The sequence below is a fragment of the Thermobia domestica genome, chromosome 1, assembly GCF_964235325.1.
Source record: "Thermobia domestica chromosome 1, izTheDome1.hap1.1, whole genome shotgun sequence".
In the NCBI taxonomy this organism is placed as follows: domain Eukaryota; kingdom Metazoa; phylum Arthropoda; class Insecta; order Zygentoma; family Lepismatidae; genus Thermobia; species Thermobia domestica.
This window is the reverse complement of record NC_137454.1, coordinates 114,861,820-114,882,296: the sequence shown is the minus strand read 5'-3', so window position 1 is coordinate 114,882,296 and position 20,477 is coordinate 114,861,820. Positions and strand designations below refer to the sequence as shown.

At 35.0% G+C, this 20,477-nt stretch overlaps 1 protein-coding gene across 4 annotated transcripts in view; it reads right to left on the bottom strand.

Annotated features, from left to right (window-relative positions):
- sli (slit guidance ligand) overlaps positions 1 to 16,148 on the bottom strand; it is an 833,494-nt gene extending 817,346 nt beyond the window's left edge. For all 4 annotated transcript variants that reach the window (XM_081762100.1, XM_081762119.1, XM_081762110.1 and 1 more), the window contains exon 1: positions 15,003 to 16,148. In XM_081762100.1, coding sequence (XP_081618226.1) covers positions 15,003 to 15,193 — 191 coding nt within the window. In that variant the 5' untranslated portion in view covers positions 15,194 to 16,148. The remainder of the gene's footprint in view (positions 1 to 15,002) is intronic.
- Positions 16,149 to 20,477: the final 4,329 nt, after the last annotated feature.

The window sequence follows — 20,477 nt, the reverse complement described above, 5'->3', positions numbered from 1 at the left end:
TCTGTCTATTTTATCTTCTCCATTTTTCCTCCAACACCACATTTCAAAACTCTCTAAATATTTCTTCTCTAACTTCCGTAATGTCCAAGTCTGTGAATCGTAAAGTCCAATACTCCATGTGTAGCATTTGACCAATTTCTTCCTTAGTCCAAATATTAAGGCTGGTAGTTAAGAATGACCTTTTATTGTTGAATGCTTCTTTGGTTATGGCAATTCTCGACCTGATCTCTCTGGTGCAGTACGCGTAAGTGTAATTGCATCTCATTTATTTTAACAGTGAATATTCACCAAAATTCAGTTTTTCTTTCCTTTGTGTCAATATTTTTTAGTCGTAACGGTATTGCATATTGTTTGTTTTTTTCTACCCTATTGATTTTTTATTTGAAGAATTGTTTTTCCTGGTTTCTTTGAAATTAAATGAGATTTTAATGATTTGATTTGGCTGCAATGAAATTGCGCACACTTTTCCGGTTTTATCAGTTTTATCTGATATAGCTGTTGACAAATTGTCATAATGTACAGGATTGCACACAAAAAATTAAGCAATGTTGTCAGATGGAAAATATTTTCGCTTCTGTTATGCTTGTATATGTGTGTGACTTTATTGACAATTCAAAGGTGTGTACAAAAACGAACCCCAGATGGAAAATGTTCTCTCTTCTGTTATGTTTGCATATGTGTGTTACATTATCGACAAGAACTGACTACTGTAATTAATCTATTAAACTTACGAGAAACCTATACGGAAAGAGCAGCGGAATACCCAACGAAAGGCCAAATAAAATTATTAGGACTGAGCTATCTAATTTAGAAAATGTAGAGGGAATAACATATAAGTATATGAAGAGGTATAGAGAAGTGCTATATACTGTATTCGGAAAAAAAAAAGAAAAAAACAGTTCGTCCGAGAAATATTATGGAGGCTGTTGAGTAATGGTTGAAAGAGAAGATGAGTTCCGTCATGATGGGGCAAAAGTTTCTATTTGTAAACGAAAAAGCTAAGATTATCGTCCTAACTTGTGCGAGTAACATTAGGTACGTACAGTAATAACATTTGCTCTACACAGTCGTAGTGTATGTAATGTAATTTAGTATAATTTCAATATTTCAAAATTGTTGACTTTTTTTTTTCATAAGCTTCACTGAAATGAACAACTGAATAATAGGAATTGTTACATTTGTAGATTAGTGTTAATAAATTTAATACAATTGAAGTAACATTTCTTCTAGCTTTACTTTTCGGATTTATGTGTGAGAGGATTAAATTTCTAAAAGTTGTAAGCTTAAAATTGCAACCAAGAAACTTTTAACATGTGGATTGTAAATATAAAAACTTAGTTTTAGAGGTATCTTGGCTTGTGTTTTCTGATCAAATTATATTTAGTTAATCCTCAATATAATTTGTATTTTATTTCTAATTTCTGTTTCTATCCTAGTCTGAAGGAAAACCTTGTTTGCGCACAGATTTTAAATCCACCACTTTGGCAACGTTGGACAAAATTCTGTATTCTAAAAGGTTAACAGAGATTTGTGAGCAATTTGGGATCTAGAGTGTGCGCAATCCAGTTGCTCCCTTTGATTTTACTGATTTCTTCCTCAAATCTCTATAAATGTCTCAATTCGTGAAATGCAGAACCATATCCTAGCGCACTACATGTTTGCTTTTCGATTATTTTTATATGTTTTGAAGATATTACAGAAAAACGGTAAAATTTGCGGTAGTTTAATTTTGCTGCGGTGAAGACTCAGTTACTTCGGAGCTTCCAACATCCAGCATTTGCTAAAATCCAGCAATACTCAGGTCCGAAGTTTGCTGGAGTTTTGAATGTCAACCTGTAGATCGAATATAACATTTCAGATAACTACTTACATTTTGACGTAAAGGAATAGAGGGGGAAAAAATACGTTTGAGCTATTGTAGATAAATGGTTACCGTTCTTGATTTATAATCGGGAGATCCCGGGTTTGAATCCTGAGACCGGCACCCTTGATTAAGACTTTTTTTTTTCTTCAGCCATATCATACAGATAGTACCATTAAATGTAAGACTCTGGTATAATTACTTTAAATTTCTTTCACTTTCTTTATAATGTTTTCAGTGTGAAATGGTATTATAGATGAATCTGAGTTTTTCTGAAATACAGCTTGCTCACTTGGAGGCACACTTATGTTGCACTCTGAAATGTCTTTATCAACATAACAGGCTGATAGGAATGGCAAATTCTTGGAAAGTCGATCTTTGTTGGACTCAGTGGTAGATCTCCCTCAGCTTTGATGCGAAGGGCCTTTGTACGATCCTAGATCATGAGAACTTGCGGGCTGTAACTTCCTTGTTATATTTCTGTTTCCATCCACTCTTTTCTTTTCCTCCCCATTTTCATAATTATTTACTCTTTGTCTTCTTTTACCTATAGGACAACGTTAAAGCTAAAACTTAGATTTAAAAAAAAATAAAATAAAGGGTCATCATTTTATTACGCCTAGTGTAGAACTGCAAATGAAATCTTTGCTCGTTTCCAAAAATAAGATAAGGAGCGAATGCTTTTTTTTTCAAGAACTTTTTTCTTTTTTAATGTTAACATGTTACAGTGTATAAAGTGTATAAAGAGCTAACTTTTGTTTACTTTTTCTTCCACCATCCATTCACGACTCGTTACTGTTGAAGAATGTTTACACTACAAGGTCACCACCAGACGCTGCGAAAGAATCCGATCATACCTGGCGTGGTTGGTTACATCATTCCGCCATTGCCAAACACACACTTTAGTTTCAAGTGAGTACAAAAGCTGCCTGCCAGATTGTTTCAGTCTCAAAGCTAAAAGAATGGATGTTTTGTTACTTGCTAATTGATCAGCCACATTTGGCCAACTCCTCATATTGGCCTATGTAATGTACAATCAAAGAGCGTAGTAAGTGAAGTGAGCCGTTAACAATATGTTTTATGCACTGTCCATACCTTTTCCGCATTTCAAGTTGACTGTGAAAGACAGTCATAAAACGAGTCATTGATTTCCCCTACTTGTCGATGGCTTTACTAGTGACATATGTGTACAGTACTGGTATATTCTAAAAACACTTCTACCCATTCCGTCGTCCAAATTAATTTTCAACGTCGAATCACAGGAATGAGACAACTCAATACCCAAATACCCCTGGTCACACCTTTACCTGTGAAAGTAATATAAACATTGTTGCCATACATCTTAAGACAAAACTATTGAAATATAGGATGGTATCATGTGATCCATATGTACGCCGTTCCATTTCAGCTTTCGTTTATCTATACAACTTGAATCTTCCCACGATTGCATATTAGATCGCGCCCTTAAAGATTTATATAATATTCAACAAAAGCTTGTATTCATAGTTACAGGTCTGTGTGGATGCGAATGTCCGCAGAATATAGCTTTTTGCGGATGGTGGACTAAATTGAGGAAACTCATGACAGGATTATCGTTATTATTCTTCCTAAGACATTGTTAATTATATTGACATTGTGTATCAGTGTTTTTTTTTCTTTGATCTTTTTGGAGCAAACAATCACCAGAGTACTGTTTCACAGGATTTTCTTTCTTTTTTGGATCTAAAGATCCAATATATTGCAACCAATTTTTTTTGGTAGGCCTTATATTTGGAGAACTACATATAATGTAACCAAACCCATACTATCACTTAACTCAGTATGATGTCCTTATTCCGTAGAAAATACGAAAACTCAATTTAGGGGTCGTTCAAAAATTTTCTGGCTTCTGATCCAAAAACTAATTATTGGCCCAGATCGCAAACTTTTGATGCATTTTTTGACCATTCCTAAAATTCTTGGCCAAGATCACAATCTTTTGAACCATTTTTTTAATCATTCCTAAAATTCTTGTTTTTCTTCGTTTCCAAAGCCCTATAATAAATATGAAGCAGTAATGTGTTTTTATATGAGTTTGTTTGGAGTTGCTCAATCTTAATTATGATGAATATTTCATCTCCATTTCACTTTTGTATTCTAAACAAAGACACTTATGTCTCATAACTAACGATATTAGAGGTTTTAAAAAAAAGATTTGGTATGAAATTAATTGATACAATATTTACAAATTTCACAATTTCCTTCTCATAAATTTGCTTTTAAGGGAACTTGAAGTAACTAAGCATGTATGTTTCCATTAATTTTCAAATTTGTTCTGCATAAATTTTATTCCACTTGATTTAGCATAGTTGACTTACAATAGGAAGAGATAATATTTAAAATTTTGTCCGAATTACAAATTTTGTTCTAATATTCGAATAACGAATATTCGAATTTTAATGGAACTACCCTTCATTATGTTTTTGGAAAGCGCACTCTCAAGAAAGTATTTTAACGTAATTTCAAATATATTTGTATTTATTGAACTTAAAGATGTTGTTGCTGTTGTCCATTCTATACTAATACGTGAAGAAAAATATAATACTTTGATCGAGCTTTTAGATTCTGTTGTACTAGGTTAGAATGGCCAGATTAGATTATCTTCGATCCCAGATTCAATCAGTACACTCAGTTGCAAGCAGTCACACAAAGTCTCATTTGTTCAAATACACGTTCCCACGGCAGCATCACTGTAACGCCCACATGAGAAATTTCTGTTACAATAAATTAATATATTCTGTAACATATATAAGGAGGAGGTAAGACAGTCAAATATACCGGCACTAGGTAGGGCTTGCGATATTCGGATTTGAATATAGAAAACAGATATCGACAAAATATCGAAACATCATCGATATATCGAAAAATATTGAATTATTGATCAGTAAAAATTTTCAATATCGACTTTGTATATGTGAAAAATAATTAATTAAAAATACAGTAATAGCTTCCCGTAAGCAGAATACCACGTTACGTCACTGATATATATATATACGTGTATGTGTGAATATTTTAGTTTAACGTCCCACAGTTATCTCTTTAGGCTAAAGGAGACGGGTAATTAATGAAAGTGAACGATTATGGATTAAAATTTTTGTATATATATATATATATATATATATATATATATATACTATTGAGACATATCGAGACTGGTATATATACTATTGAGTGAATGCACAAATTAGTTTATCGAGGATTTTTTTCTTCTTTTTAACAAAATGAAAAATTAATGTCCGCAGAGATATGAAAACAAATCCAGGAAGTTATTGCAATGATTATAACAGAGCAGCACGAAATCAATAAATCGTGTGCTCGTGACATCATTTTCTTTTCTTTCTTTATTTCAGCCAATAGTTTTCTTCCTAAACAACAGGAAAAAAAATCCATAATAATTATTAGTTTGAACACTAGTAAATATGTCTGTAAAACAAACAAGTCATTAAGTTGAATACATATTGTTTCAGTGGTTATATAGATTATATTTATTTCTCCCATTCTTAAAAAAATAAATAAATAAATAAATAAATAAATTTGACGAACACAACCTTGATTCAACCAACAAATGACAAAAAAGAAAAAAAATACAAACACACAATCAATCAATCAATCAATCATTTTGTAGCGACAGTAATTTGTTTCTCGTCTCCCTCCTCTTCCCTAACCCGTCAGAGAGTTAAAGCACTGACAAATTTTCAACTTCACCTCAAAAACCAACATGAGTTGTAAATCAAACTGTTAATATCAATAGAAATACATATTCACACAACAACACAAACTATCATTAAAATATATAACCATAGGCGTCAGCAGCAAATTGCAGTACAGACAAACAATACTACTACGGTTTCAATACAAGTACATACATGTTGACACGCAAATCTCTATAATTTAGCCAATTTCTTCTCATAACTTACTCGTTCATGGCCTCTTTCTCTACAGGGTATTACATAAACGTGTCAATATTTTGGGAACAGATTCCTGACCTCAAAATAAGAAACGAAGTTTATATGGACCTGTGCGAAAAAATAGGTAGTTTCGGAGTTATTGGGTGCTGACCTATAGGACCATGTGGGACCTATCGTAGTAGGGTCAAGACATTACTGAAGAACTGGTATGTGAACTATCCAAATATACATGTTTAAGAGTCTTCATACCGGCGAAATTAAAATACCGCTAATTTTACAGTAATTATGTTATATCTTCAAGTAGATAAAAGATAATCGAAATGTGGAACAAGAGCGTCGTACTCAATATTATTTTACATGAGATACCGTTATCACGACTCACTTATCTGCTTTCGATTTCGAGCCATTTTGAAAATCGGCATTTTTTTTTCGCGTTTCTAAACAGCTGAAAACGGAAAGCTACTAGGTGACTTGTGATAACGGTACCTCACGCAAAATAATATTGTCTAGGGCGCTCTTGTTCCATATTTTAATTATCTTTTATCTATTTGAAGATATCACATAATTACTGTAAAATTAGCGGTATTTTAATTTCGCCGGGATGAAGACTCTTAAGAATGCTCCAGTACTTGCACACCAATTTTTAGAGAGATAGGTGGAGAGTGATCAAGTACTGCCAAACAGCTTCTCTAAAAAATTGGTGTGCAAATACTGGAGCATTCTTAAACATGGATATTTGGATACTTCATATACCAGTTCCTCAGTGATGTCTTGACCCGACTACGATAGGTCCCATAGTACTGAAGCTATATGAACTTCAAAAATTCACTTCTTTCATGCTTTCGGCATCCTATAACTCCGAAACTATCTACTTTTAATCACAGGTCCAAATGAACTTTTTTTTTCTTATTTTGACGTGAGGAATCTGTTTTCAAAATATTGTGACATTTATGTAACACCCTGTATATTATTTTTAAAGTTTTTTTCTTTGCTAAAAAAATGAAATCTTTGAGTTTTACGTCCCACGGTTATGCCGGTTAGGCTAAAGGAGACGGTGATTATGAGTAATGAATGAAATGGTGGAATGAAGAAAGTGGGAGGAAACGGGAGAACCCCGAGAAAACCCACGCACACGGTGTTTGTCCACCACAAAGTTCACTTGGCGGGGGCTGGGATCGAACCCGGGACCCCAAGCACCAGAGGTGAACGCTCTACCACTGAGCCACCGCGGCTCCCTTTCTTTGCTAAGAATAATGACTGCCATTTCTACGCACTAACATGCATGATATCTTTTTTAATTTTTAAGTCAGCACAACAAGGAATATGCCCCCCGCGCTTTCGGAACACGGAGTCTCGTTGAAGAGCCTTGAAATATGAACGCATTTACAATGGTTCGGATTCCATCCTTAAACTGTAGATCCAAGTTTCATATAGCATCGATGCTGAAAATGGACGCTTAACTTCCACTAACCAAATCCAGAAATAATACGATTGATAATAAAATATAAATAAAAATAAAATGATTGATTGATGATATCAAGTATTATAATATCAAACGCATTTCTTGTAATACAATGAAATAGGCGTATCAAGAATTAATAACGATATAATGTCAATTCATTTGACAAAGTTTCGTTGTAATTTTACAACCAAAAAATTCTACTTTCTTGTTACTAACGATTTATACAGTAATGGGCAAAGCAGTGAGAATGTCGCTTTGATTTCGATGAAAGCAAATTATTTTGGTAGAAACATTTAGCTTTGAAAAGTATAACAATTTATCCTCTACACCAGGGTAGCAGAGACATCTAGGGTTGAAAGAAATAATAATTTATCTTCTTCACGAGGGTACTACGAGTGTTTATTCTACAGAGAATTATTATATAAATAAAAGTTCCATATTCATTTTGTGATTTGCTTATTTTGCACGGTAGCTGATTCATTTGAAGTTAAATTAAATTTATATTTGAACTTCGGTACTTTTGCAATCGTTGGAGGATTGGATTCTTAAGAGCAGGCCCGTAACCAGCAACAAAATGTAGGGGGCCGGTAAAAGTTAGGGGGCCCGATCCAACCATATTATATTTCACCACCATATTATAATTCATTTGCGAGCTTACCGTGAAAATTTTAGGGGACCAGTAAAAATATAGAGCGACCCGGCCCTCCTATGCACCCCGTGGATACGGGCCTGCTTAAGAGAATCAAGGGCTTCAGTGATATGCCATAAATCATTTCATAAAATATAATAGTTATTTTATAATTTAAAATTAACTATTTCATTGAAACTCGTTTACTTTATTAATATCATCAAGATGAATTGTGAACTTCGAGTATTAAAATTGTGAGCTTTCCGTTTCAAAGTCGGATGATGTTCTCTCTTCATCTTTGTTGCTTCCGGGAACGCACGTACCGTGATGCGAACAGACAAGGTGCGTTAGCTCAATCTTAGGATATGCTGGTTTCTAGAGGATAATGTGTCCATATCTTTTCAGGATACTTCCATTGTTTCCAACATACTCATTCTACTATTTCTTTCATTAACTTTCAGTCTATTACGTATAACCTAAACAGCAGAAGCGTTGAAAGGATTCAATGTTTCATTTTAATTCAGGTTCGTTGATAAATAGAGAAACGCGTATAGAAATCTCTACCGTACTAGAAATCGTTGTCTAGCGCATTATAATTTTTATTTCTTTTCATCTCGTTTCTTCATCAAGAATAATAGAGAAAATTAATAGTATGAAGTGGAAATGCAAGGATTGAAGTGTTGTAAAAAGAGACAGAAAACAAAATAGCAGGGTGCAAAATTTCAAAGTCAGATGCACTCTCCAATCCAAAAATGATGGTCTATTCTCTAACGTATGAATTATGAGAGGTACCCTCCCCCAAGGCCTTTTCTTTGACATGATGATGATCTTCCAAAGTCTTTTCCCAACCTTCAACTTCTTCCCTATTTGTACTGCATAGTACAATATTGTCAACTACCACGCACCAACGGGCTTCATCTCTCACGTCTTGAGTTATAACATCTATGACAACGTTGAAGAGGTACGGGGGATAAGCTGGGTGTATAAATGATGGAAACAAGTTACGACTTGTGGTGTCGTTGCGTCCAGGTAAGAACTACGTGCATAGTCGTCGCGGTACGGGGAGTATTTATTCGATTCTATAATAGATGTAATTTTAACCTCTGAAGCCGGCATTTAAATCCCTACTTCCCTCCCCTAATGGCAGTGTTTAAATAATGCCCTTCTTCTGCTAATAAGACTATTCTATTTGAGAAGTATAAAGAAAACTCGATAGATGGCGGAGCAATGTCGAATTTAGTGACCAATACGTACTCGGGATCCCGGCTTGAAAGGTTTAAATAAACTTTCAACTTAATGTATCCCTAAATATACGTATATCAAAAATGCAAATTTTATAATCTATACAAAATAGTAAACCAACAAATAAAAATGTATTTATTACATCTACCAATACCGTTCCCGAAGGAGCAGGACGCTCATACTTTTAGGGATTATTCATTGAGTATGTACGAACTTGCAAAGGGGCTAACAAAGCGACTTTGATTTACTTATCGACTGATACGAAAATAAAAAGAACGTACCTGTACTTTATATCTGCATGTTTAGTGCCCTTATACTTTATCTATGACTATGTGTGTGTGTGGGGGGGGGAATTTAACGCATATCGCATGTCTTGTGCACATGGATACTTCTTACAATTGCACTACGTAGAAAATTTATGGTATTTCATGTAGAAGTAGTAATAGAACACAGAAGAAACGCAGATCAGGGGTTCCCATATATACTATTACCAACTAGCTATTCCATCCAAGAATACAATATTCATTATACGTATGCATGTCACAGAAATGAAAATTCTTGAAAAAAAAAAAAAAGATACGTTTCAGTATCTAAATTAAATTAAATTTTCTTTTTCTATGAAACTAAAAACTACTACTACGCCTAGTATTATGTAAAACCTTTACTTTTTAAATCCATATAGAGAAAACTCCTTAGATGGCGGGATGTAGGCAAAAAAGAGAGTGAAAAAGATAATACAGAAAGAGATATGAAGAAGCAGTAATATCATTTCAGGCTTTAGCAGGGGAGGGGGCAAGATTGTCCACCAACATGCATGCGCGCCAACTACGTGGGTACTCCGGGGCTTAGGCACCGCAGCGCACACACAAGATCTTGTTTGGACCCGGGTTTGAACCTGTTTCCCTTGCGTTTTAGCCAGCCGTGTTACCGACTATGCTAGGGCAGCCTCAACTTATCCTTATAGTACTCGTATTTTATCACAACACAGCCCTTTATGACAGTGTTCATAAAAGATTTTAACTAAAAACAAATCAATCAAATATAGAGACTTCCCTAAAAGCATATAGGCTAACACGACCCGCCATTGATATGCAACCACAGAAATTTTGGAAAGTCGGGGCTGTTGCCAACATGAGAATTTCACGTTTTTATATTAGTATATTCAGTACATTACTGTATATTTATTAAAAGTATGCAGGGGCAATTTCCCCCTTGGGTTTATATATATACAGGCGCAGATATAAGGAGAGCCCCCTCTGACGCTCAGGCATACACTGGATAAAATGGGCTTCAATCCCACTTTCTTTACAAATAAAGCGGCAAACTATGGTTTAGCCCCTCCATTGATCATATCCTGGATCAGCGGCTGTAGATATACAGGGTGTTTCAAAACAACACCGACAACGCTTGGGAGATGATTCCTGACACCAAGTAAGACGAAAAGTATAGACAAATGCTGACTTTCGGAGTTATAGGCTATCGAGAACATGAAAACAATGAACTTTAAAGGTCCATAGCTCCAAAACTATGAGACCTACCATAGTCAGATCAAGACTTCACTTAGGTACCAGTATGTGCCCTATCCAAATATCCATGATTCAGAATCTTGCGGTATTTCCGCAACAATTTTAGGTAGTCCTCCTTCTATAAAAATTGCTGCGTGACTACCGGAGGATTCTCAAACATGTATTTTTGGATAGCTCACATATTAGTTCCTAAATAAAGTCTTAACCCCGCTACGGTAGATCCCATAGTTTTGAAGCTGTGGACCTTTAAAGTTCATTTTTTCATGCTTTCGGCAGCCTATAACTTCGAAAGGCAGCAGTTTTGCATCCAGGTTGGTCTATATTTTTTGTCTTATCTTGGTGTCAGGAAATCATTTCCCAAACGTTGTCGGTGTTGTTTTGAAACACCCTGTATATGGATTTGTGAATTATTTCACGGACTTGACTGTGCACTGTCTCGTTAGCCATTCTAGGTAACTAAAGTACGATCCTCACTCGTCAAGACCAAACGACTGAATGACAAATTGTCAATACAGCCAAGGTCATTCACTTGTTTCCCCAAAGCAAAGGGAGGGTTTCCTCCATAAGAGGTCGGCGGGGGTAGAACCGAAGTATGTTTCACATATTTTCCAAGGGCACACTTGAAATAGAAAGGCCCTAGCAACTTCAGAGAAGAAAACATGAAAGCTGTAACCGGGAGCAGGAACTGTATTGAAGATAAGATCAATTAAAAGTGTGACTGTTCTTGAGGGAAAAAGTCCATAAGAGAATTTTGGGAACGCTTCATGGTCATAGAAGAATGAGCAATCCTGATCAGTGTGTAAATAATAATAATAATAATAATAATAATAATAATAATAATAATAATAATAATAATAATAATAATAATAATAATAATAATAATAATAATAATAATAATAATTCTGGTAGACAGTAAAAAGGATCACGCACCAGAAATTTCAATTTTGGCCGGTAGATGTCAATCGCTGGAAGACGTCTGCTGCCATCTAACGGCGAGATGTCAACAAAACTTCTATTGCCTTTGCAAAAAACAGAAATCAAAAATTCGCTTTCGATTAGGAGTTAGCATATGGAGTAAGAGACGTATTAACATTACAATTTATATGGACCACCTGCGTGAGCCTATTAATAATAATAATAATAATAATAATAATAATAATAATAATAATAATAATAATAATAATAATAATAATAATAATAATAATACATATTTCAGACAATTTAAAGAACAAGAAAAAGTTTTGTGGACGTCCAACGATAATAAAACTCTTTCATTTTAAACATTCGTTCAATCCCAATATAGATCTACATCGGATTACCATATTTCATAATCGTCCCGTGCACCAAATATAAATTCTCCAGAGTTCCTCAAACATAAATAAAAAATAAATAAAAAGGTTTCATTTTGTTTACGATCTTTAGGTTCTTGGTTCGCAAAATAATGGAGACTTAGTTTACAATATGAAAATCGAACAAGGAAGCATGCAAGCCAACCGAATTGCCATGAAAGCGAAGTGAAAGCCTTCAGGAAGGAAACAAGTCTTACAAATACATTAAGCTTCTACTATATATTTCATCTATACTGACGTTTCCTATGTAGTCCTAGTCAGTAGCAAAACCTACATGCCTAGCATAGGAAGAAGGGTGGCGCATGAGTATGTTGACGTATTAACTACCCAAAACGCGAATTTGCTATTTATTATTTTGATTATATTTTGGAAACAATGTCGTACAAAAGGGGGAGTTGATCTCGATTCCTGGGTTACCTTTCAACAATAGAAAGTGCTGTATGCCAGTGACGGCTCTTGAGGGAAATCACATTGGTAAAAAGTTAGACTTTTTTTGATACAAATCATGGGGAAAACATGTATATACTGTTTTAATACTTTTATAGAAATTGGGGCATTGTGTAAGTATTCTTCCCTTAGTTGGTAGTGATAAAAGTAAATTTGTACCAGTGCGACTTCCCTCGAAAGCCTTCACTGGTCTACATGTTATTTTCTTCAAGTTCTAAAAGTAGAGAGGATTGCAGCAAAGAAGGATGCATCTCGGCACGTTCCTAAAATTCTACACATGGGGCGGGGGTATACGCTGCTATTGTACTACACTGTTAAATATAATTCAAGGTCCTAATAAGAAGTACGGCGTGGGAGACCCTGGTTCGATTCCCGGCGGGAGCTCATGTGGTTCGGATTCCACGTTAATCAGTAGGTCCACGTCTCATATAGCCTCGCTGCTGAACGGGACGTTAAACTCAAAAATCAATCAATCAATCAACCTAATAAGAAGTACGTATTGGGTCTGTTGATTCATCCTTTTCTTATTCCTTATGATTAATTTTCAAATGAGTGCATACAGATCACAAGTGTATCGACTAAATCAGCGACATACATTAAACGGGATATATTTGCTGTATATTTATATAATAATAATAATAATAAATAATAATAATAATAATAATAATAATAATAATAATAATAATAATAATAATAATAATAAGAAGAAGAAGAAGAAGAAGAAGAAGAAGAAGTTTGGAGTACATACTCGCATCCCCGTACTCCTTATTCCGTACTCGCTCCGGCCTCGGGTAGTTACAGAAAGCAACTGGATAATATCTTAGGATAGGAGTGCATTTGACCTTCGATGAAACTAATCGACCTAAACACACTTGACACGATTCAAAGAAACAGAGTCAATCCGTAACAAAGTTATCTCTGTTTCTCCATCTGCAGCAAAATACTTTTTTTTTCCTTTTTTCTTTCTTCAGCTATCAGAAACAAGAAAAATATGTAATTATTACAATCTTTGCTTATTGTGTATAGTTCACTTTAACCCCTCTGAGTCTCTATTCCTCTCCCAGCCTTCCAGACATTGCGAAGAGTAATGATAAGGCTAGACTATTGTTGAAGATATCTTACTACTTAATCTACAATTTACTGACTGTTACAAATACTAATTATTTCTTCAAAATTCTGCACTACACTTGTAGTCATTACATCTATCTATACGATACAAGTTTTAGTAGTGAATAGAAGTTAAACTTCCATTTGCTATGAGTAGAACGGAATATTGTCAATTGTATTAATAAAATACCCTTGGTATTTGTGTTGGAACATTAAAATTATAATTATCCCTGATAATAAATATAAATGCTACTTCAATGAGACATAGATGAAAAAACTAACTTGAATGCTAAATGTTAACATTGTAAAATTGTTATTGATACTTGTGTACAGTATAACTTGAAATCAGTGGCGGATCTTCCCGGGACTGTGGGGCTCGAACCCTTAGTTTTTGAATGACAAAAATAATTTAAACTATAACTTATATATTTCTGAAAGTATGTAATAAACTCATGATATACCTATCATAGTTTGGGGTCTGGTTGCCCCCCCCCCCCCCCGTTTTCACTTTCTAGATCCGCCTCTGCTTGAAACATACAATAAATATGTACAGATTACCATGATATCGTATCATACAGGTATTTAATAAGAGACTTCCTGAAGGAAGTTAGAGATAGCGAAAAATATGTGGAAACTGAGTCATAAAAATCATTGGTTCAAAATCCTACCTTTTTTTTTTTTTTTTCAAAATATATTGAACCAGGGCCGCATTACGTATGTATGGGCGAAAATGGCTCATGGCTTGAGGTGGCAAGTTTTGGACGAAGCAAATTATCGCGAATGTTTTTTTTCTTTTTTTTCTTTCTTTTTTTTTTTTTTTTTTTACTAAGTGAAGTTACGCCTAATAATAATTCCATTAATTGAAACTAAAATTGATTATATATTATTTTTAGTATTCATACTTTTCACTTCCACTTAAATATGTATTATTCATGTCTGAAACTTCCTATAATATAGTGATATTCATTTATATTGAGAGACCAATAGGGCGGCAAAATGCTACATATGGCCCTGCATTAAAATATTTTTAAAAAGAAATTATTATTAATTTAACACTGTGTCACACAATAACTACTATACCTCTAAAAAGGAACAAGTAATATGGTGTCTAAAAAAAAGTTAAATACCACACATAAATACAAAACATTTATAATGAAGGTTTGATTGATGGATGGGTATATCGAATATCAAGGGCACTCATGTTTTAGGATCCAAAAGGGGGAGGAGAAAGATCTTGCTTTCACAATCAACAGAGGGGAAAACTAATAGCCAGACCGATCCTCACCTTCCCTTCCCCCTTTCCACACAGATACCCATCTATACGGGTGCCTATGTCGCCTATCCTAATCTACCTTCTGATTTCAAGTTAACAAACAAGGCAGAAATAATAACAATTTAAAATCTTTTGAATTAAACTTAAATGTTGTACTTACACTCTTTCAGCTTCCGGAGGTAAGTTCCTTGGGACCTGAGTGAGACCTCGGTGAGAGCAATCCACGGCCAAACCAGTGCAAGAACAGGCCCATGGACAGCGTGTTAGTTCTTGACCAAACACTTGATCCGAAGCAAAGACAGATAAGAGAAGACCGAAAATTACACAATACGACGCTACGATATCTCCCATGGTTATTGTTGTGGTATTTCAAATTACTTATGAGAAGGGAATAAATACAGACGACTAGTTGCAGCAGTGGAACACGATACGATGAGGAAACCGCGCGAAAGTTTTGAAGTTCACGTAAACAGTCGGAAATATATATCGTCAATAAATTATGGTAATTGGTATCTATCTACCAAGTCGTTTGAACAAAGATATTTCTACAGGGGCTTGCCCCGACCAAATTTGACTAAAGCGAACGGCATACGAGCCATTGATGTTCCCTCACAAGAAACAGGAAACAAATAGTACATGAATGCACGTTGGTTGCTGTTCGGGTTTCTCTTTTGTCAACTAGTGGAAATTAACACTGTCTAGAAATCGTCTTCAAAATCCGTTTTATACATTCTTTCGCATAACAACACACAACACATTTACATCATTCACTTGTGTCATACAACAAGGAATTAAAAACACTGATTACACACTTCCTTTAATACTTATTTTTTCTTAATCGATATTAGTTTAAAATCACAATCAAAGAGTATGATATTTGTAAAACTTTTATTTTTCGTTTTTAATTACTGAGTATGTGCGTCTAATGTACCGCAACAAACTAACACACTTCTAGTACAATATTTAGACACTAGTCTTGTCAAAGTACTAGAGAAAACACAGATTAACTACATCGTTCAAGTTTTATTAATTGGCGGTAATATCAATACTGGCTGCCAAATGCCAAACACAAGAACACAGACACACACATCCACTAAACTATTATTTTTTTATGTTCTGGGAAGAAAACACTACAATATAGTTTCTTGTGATTATGTCTCATAAATTAGTTACAAATAAATTAATAAATATTATATATTTTTTTACAAACAGAAAAAGTGAAAGTTCGTCCCGTAAAGTGCCGGGCGAGCTCAATCCGTAACCTTCCACCTCCCGAGACTGGTTCACTCACCGAACTGAATGCGATGCGATCCGAGGTTCTCGACGCGAAAGAAATAGTTCCGACCTTGCCCGCATGGAAGCGCCACCAGCAGGAAGAGTTGTGAATAAAGAAGATTAAGCCACTCTCTCTCTCTCTCTACACCCCAGCTCAAATGAGAGGGGAAGCGAAGTGCACGAAAGAAAAGAAAGAGCATAGAAGCGGGTTTATGTGAGAACGAACAGGGTTACGAAGCAATGGCGAGAGATGAAAACTCGAGAAAATTACATATTTATAGCTTTATGTGTGACCGTAGCTGAAGATAAACGTTGGACCGGAATTTCGATTAGGTTATGTTACAAATTACATTATATACGTGAGCTAGAATAGGGGCTATGACCACAATGCTCCATAAGAGGACTAACTTCAAATGATATTATAAAATTACAAGTCGGTTTCATTCCAACTAATGTTGAATCGGACAGTGAACCCTCTCATCAAGAAACCCACCAGTACAGTACAGTCAACGGAAGTCGAAGAAGCACTAACCATTTATAAATAATAATAATAATAATAATAATAATAATAATAATAATAATAATAATAATAATAATAATAATAATAATAATAATAATAATAATAATAATGTGTTCATAATTACCTGAATATAAACACAAATTTAGCTGATTTGTCTAAAGTTTTTCCTTTCTTTTTTTAGTTGAAGGTCCAGTGAATGATTTTGCTCCGAGGCTAAGGGAGACAATGATGGTGATGATGAAAACAAAATTGTAGAACGTATAAAATGGCAGGAAACGGGAGAATTCCGATGTAATCTACACACACACAATGTTTGTCCAGCCAGAAAGCCCACTTGTGGCGAGCAGGAATCAAATTAGACCCACCACGCTGGAATCAAATTACCTCAGGTGTCACTCTATCATTATTCCACCGTGCCTTCCATTTTACAGTTTTATTATATTCACATTGATATTTAGCTCGTTGACTTACATTGGCGGCTCTACAATCATTATTTAATAGTGTCAATTACCCGCTTCGCAGGTTTAAAATAAGAAAAATTAGTAATACAGTCACTTTTTACTATTACTGGAGCACTCTCTGATATCAGTCATTTTCGATAATTTTTATATATCTCCAAGGGCGCCGATCCTGGGGGACCGGGGGGCCCTGCCCCCCAAATCTCATGTGGGCAACCCTATTGAATTTATGAATATACAATATTTGGCATAATTTGAGTGCAATTTGTCTTAAAATCTTCATACATATATCTTCTGCATCTGAATGCCCCCCCCCCAATTTGCAGAGAAATCAGCGCCCTTGTATATCTCCCCTTTCTCAAGCTGCGAGGCTGAATTTGGATTTAAACGGCATCGGAAGTGTCACTGTTCATCTCTGCGACTTTTTAAACTTTATCTCAGCGACTCTGGAAACTATGGATTTGACACTAATATCAGTCATTTTCGATCATTTTTTGTATCTTCTCCTCCTCTTCCCCTAAGTTACACCGCCAAAGTGAAACGATAAAAACCATTCCAGGCCTGAACCTCATCTATGTTGAAAATTTGATCAAGATCGGTCGTGTGGTTCAACAGTTATTAACTCACAGACGTAGTCATTTTCATTTATATATATATAGATTGTAAAAACTCTGGCCCTCATTATATTTTAACATTTTGAACAAAATACATTCTACGATTTAAACTATCAACTTAAATGTACTTATAAATCGTCTTATATAATACAAATAAAATAGTCTGTCTAACAATGATTTAAAAAGTTTAAAAGAAATAACAGTAATAATTAAAAGTAACTTTTTACTTGTATAATTATTCATGACCAAGTTCACATAGACAAAACAATAGGAACAAACAAATTGTAGCAGTTCTTTTCAACGAACAAGCTGCTTAATCTTCTTTTTTTTTAAAAAAAAAAATGATGAAGCTGTCGGGAGACCAGTGTCGAAAAGAATGGCAGTGAAATTGATGATAGATGTGATCTGGAGAACTGGAGATGTTGTCCAACGAAAATTGATCTGGGCCCATTTTTATTAAAAAATCTAATATTAGAGGCTCCAGAAATAATATACAAGGTGACCGCGTGACTATGTTACAAAATTTAAGGGATGATTCCTGACACGGAAACAAGAAAAAAAGTTCAAATAAACTTTTGTCCAACGTACATAATTTCGGAGCTACAAGGTGCCGAAAGCGTGGGAAACTGACATTCAAAGCTCTATAGCTCGACTATGGTGAATGATAGAGCTAGAAAAATTAGTAATACAGTCACTTTTTACTATTACTGGAGCACTCTCTGATATCAGTCATTTTCGATAATTCTTATATATCTCCAAGGGCGCCGATCCTGGGGGACCGGGGGGCCCTGCCCCCCAAATCTCATGTGGGCAACCCTATTGAATTTATGAATATACAATATTTGGCATAATTTGAGTGCAATTTGTCTTAAAATCTTCATACATATATCTTCTGCATCTGAATGCCCCCCCCCCCAAATTTGCAGAGAAATCAGCGCCCTTGTATATCTCCCCTTTCTCAAGCTGCGAGGCTGAATTTGGATTTAAACGGCATCGGAAGTGTCACTGTTCATCTCTGCGACTTTTTAAACTTTATCTCAGCGACTCTGGAAACTATGGATTTGACACTAATATCAGTCATTTTCGATCATTTTTTGTATCTTCTCCTCCTCTTCCCCTAAGTTACACCGCCAAAGTGAAACGATAAAAACCATTCCAGGCCTGAACCTCATCTATGTTGAAAATTTGATCAAGATCGGTCGTGTGGTTCAACAGTTATTAACTCACAGACGTAGTCATTTTCATTTATATATATATAGATTGTAAAAACTCTGGCCCTCATTATATTTTAACATTTTGAACAAAATACATTCTACGATTTAAACTATCAACTTAAATGTACTTATAAATCGTCTTATATAATACAAATAAAATAGTCTGTCTAACAATGATTTAAAAAGTTTAAAAGAAATAACAGTAATAATTAAAAGTAACTTTTTACTTGTATAATTATTCATGACCAAGTTCACATAGACAAAACAATAGGAACAAACAAATTGTAGCAGTTCTTTTCAACGAACAAGCTGCTTAATCTTCTTTTTTTTTTTTTAAAAAAAAAATGATGAAGCTGTCGGGAGACCAGTGTCGAAAAGAATGGCAGTGAAATTGATGATAGATGTGATCTGGAGAACTGGAGATGTTGTCCAACGAAAATTGATCTGGGCCCATTTTTATTAAAAAATCTAATATTAGAGGCTCCAGAAATAATATACAAGGTGACCGCGTGACTATGTTACAAAATTTAAGGGATGATTCCTGACACGGAAACAAGAAAAAAAGTTCAAATAAACTTTTGTCCAACGTACATAATTTCGGAGCTACAAGGTGCCGAAAGCGTGGGAAACTGACATTCAAAGCTCTATAGCTCGACTATGGTGAATGATAGAGCTAATGCGGCATGGTCACGTCAAAGACACCGAAGCTGCTGTATTCAAAAATGCTTAGGTCGAGATCGTGCAATTCGTGCACAAGGGATTCCCCAAAGGAGCGTAGGGATTCCCGGATAATCTGTCAAGAAAGATGGGTCGAAAGGATACGGATGAATAGCTGTCCCAACTGCTAGCAATAATGCGTCTGTACTAAGTCGATATCTCGCACAAGCACAAAATGGCGAACAGTTTTATACGTGCCATGTGTGGTTGCATAACGCGCACTAAATAAGAATGGGAAACATGAAAGGAAAATGTGAATAATTTAGTACAAATGTTAAATACATGATATTACGCTGTCCTATCATTGAACATACGCATTTAATAAAAGGCAATAGTCATGAAACGTTCTAAAATTTTGTAAAAGGATCACACTATTAGTCTTTCTTCCATGTATTGTTGTCATTGAAAACAAATAAACAAAACTGAGCGAAACAACCATAATGCAAAAGAGGTTGTTTCCTAAAAACAAAAGTCACAAGAATGGGAATAATGTCTTCAATCAACATTTTACAGCAGGATTGAATGCAGCCAAGAACATCATCAATTACCTGTAAACGAGACAAATCTCCCAATTATCCTACAATAGGTGATGGACATGGCGTCCCTCTACTTCAACACAGGCGTTACAGCGTCGCAGTAAGATCTGACGCATCCGCTGTAACAACCCAGGATCTGTTCTTATAGTATCACAGACAGCGAGTATTCGTGCTAAGTTCTTCTGCGTTGTCTATAGAAGTTTCATAGACAAGTGTTTTGACATGACCCCACAAGAAAAAATTAAGTGGATGCAAATCTGGGGAACGTGCATGCCAATTACAAAGACCGCCTCTTCCAATC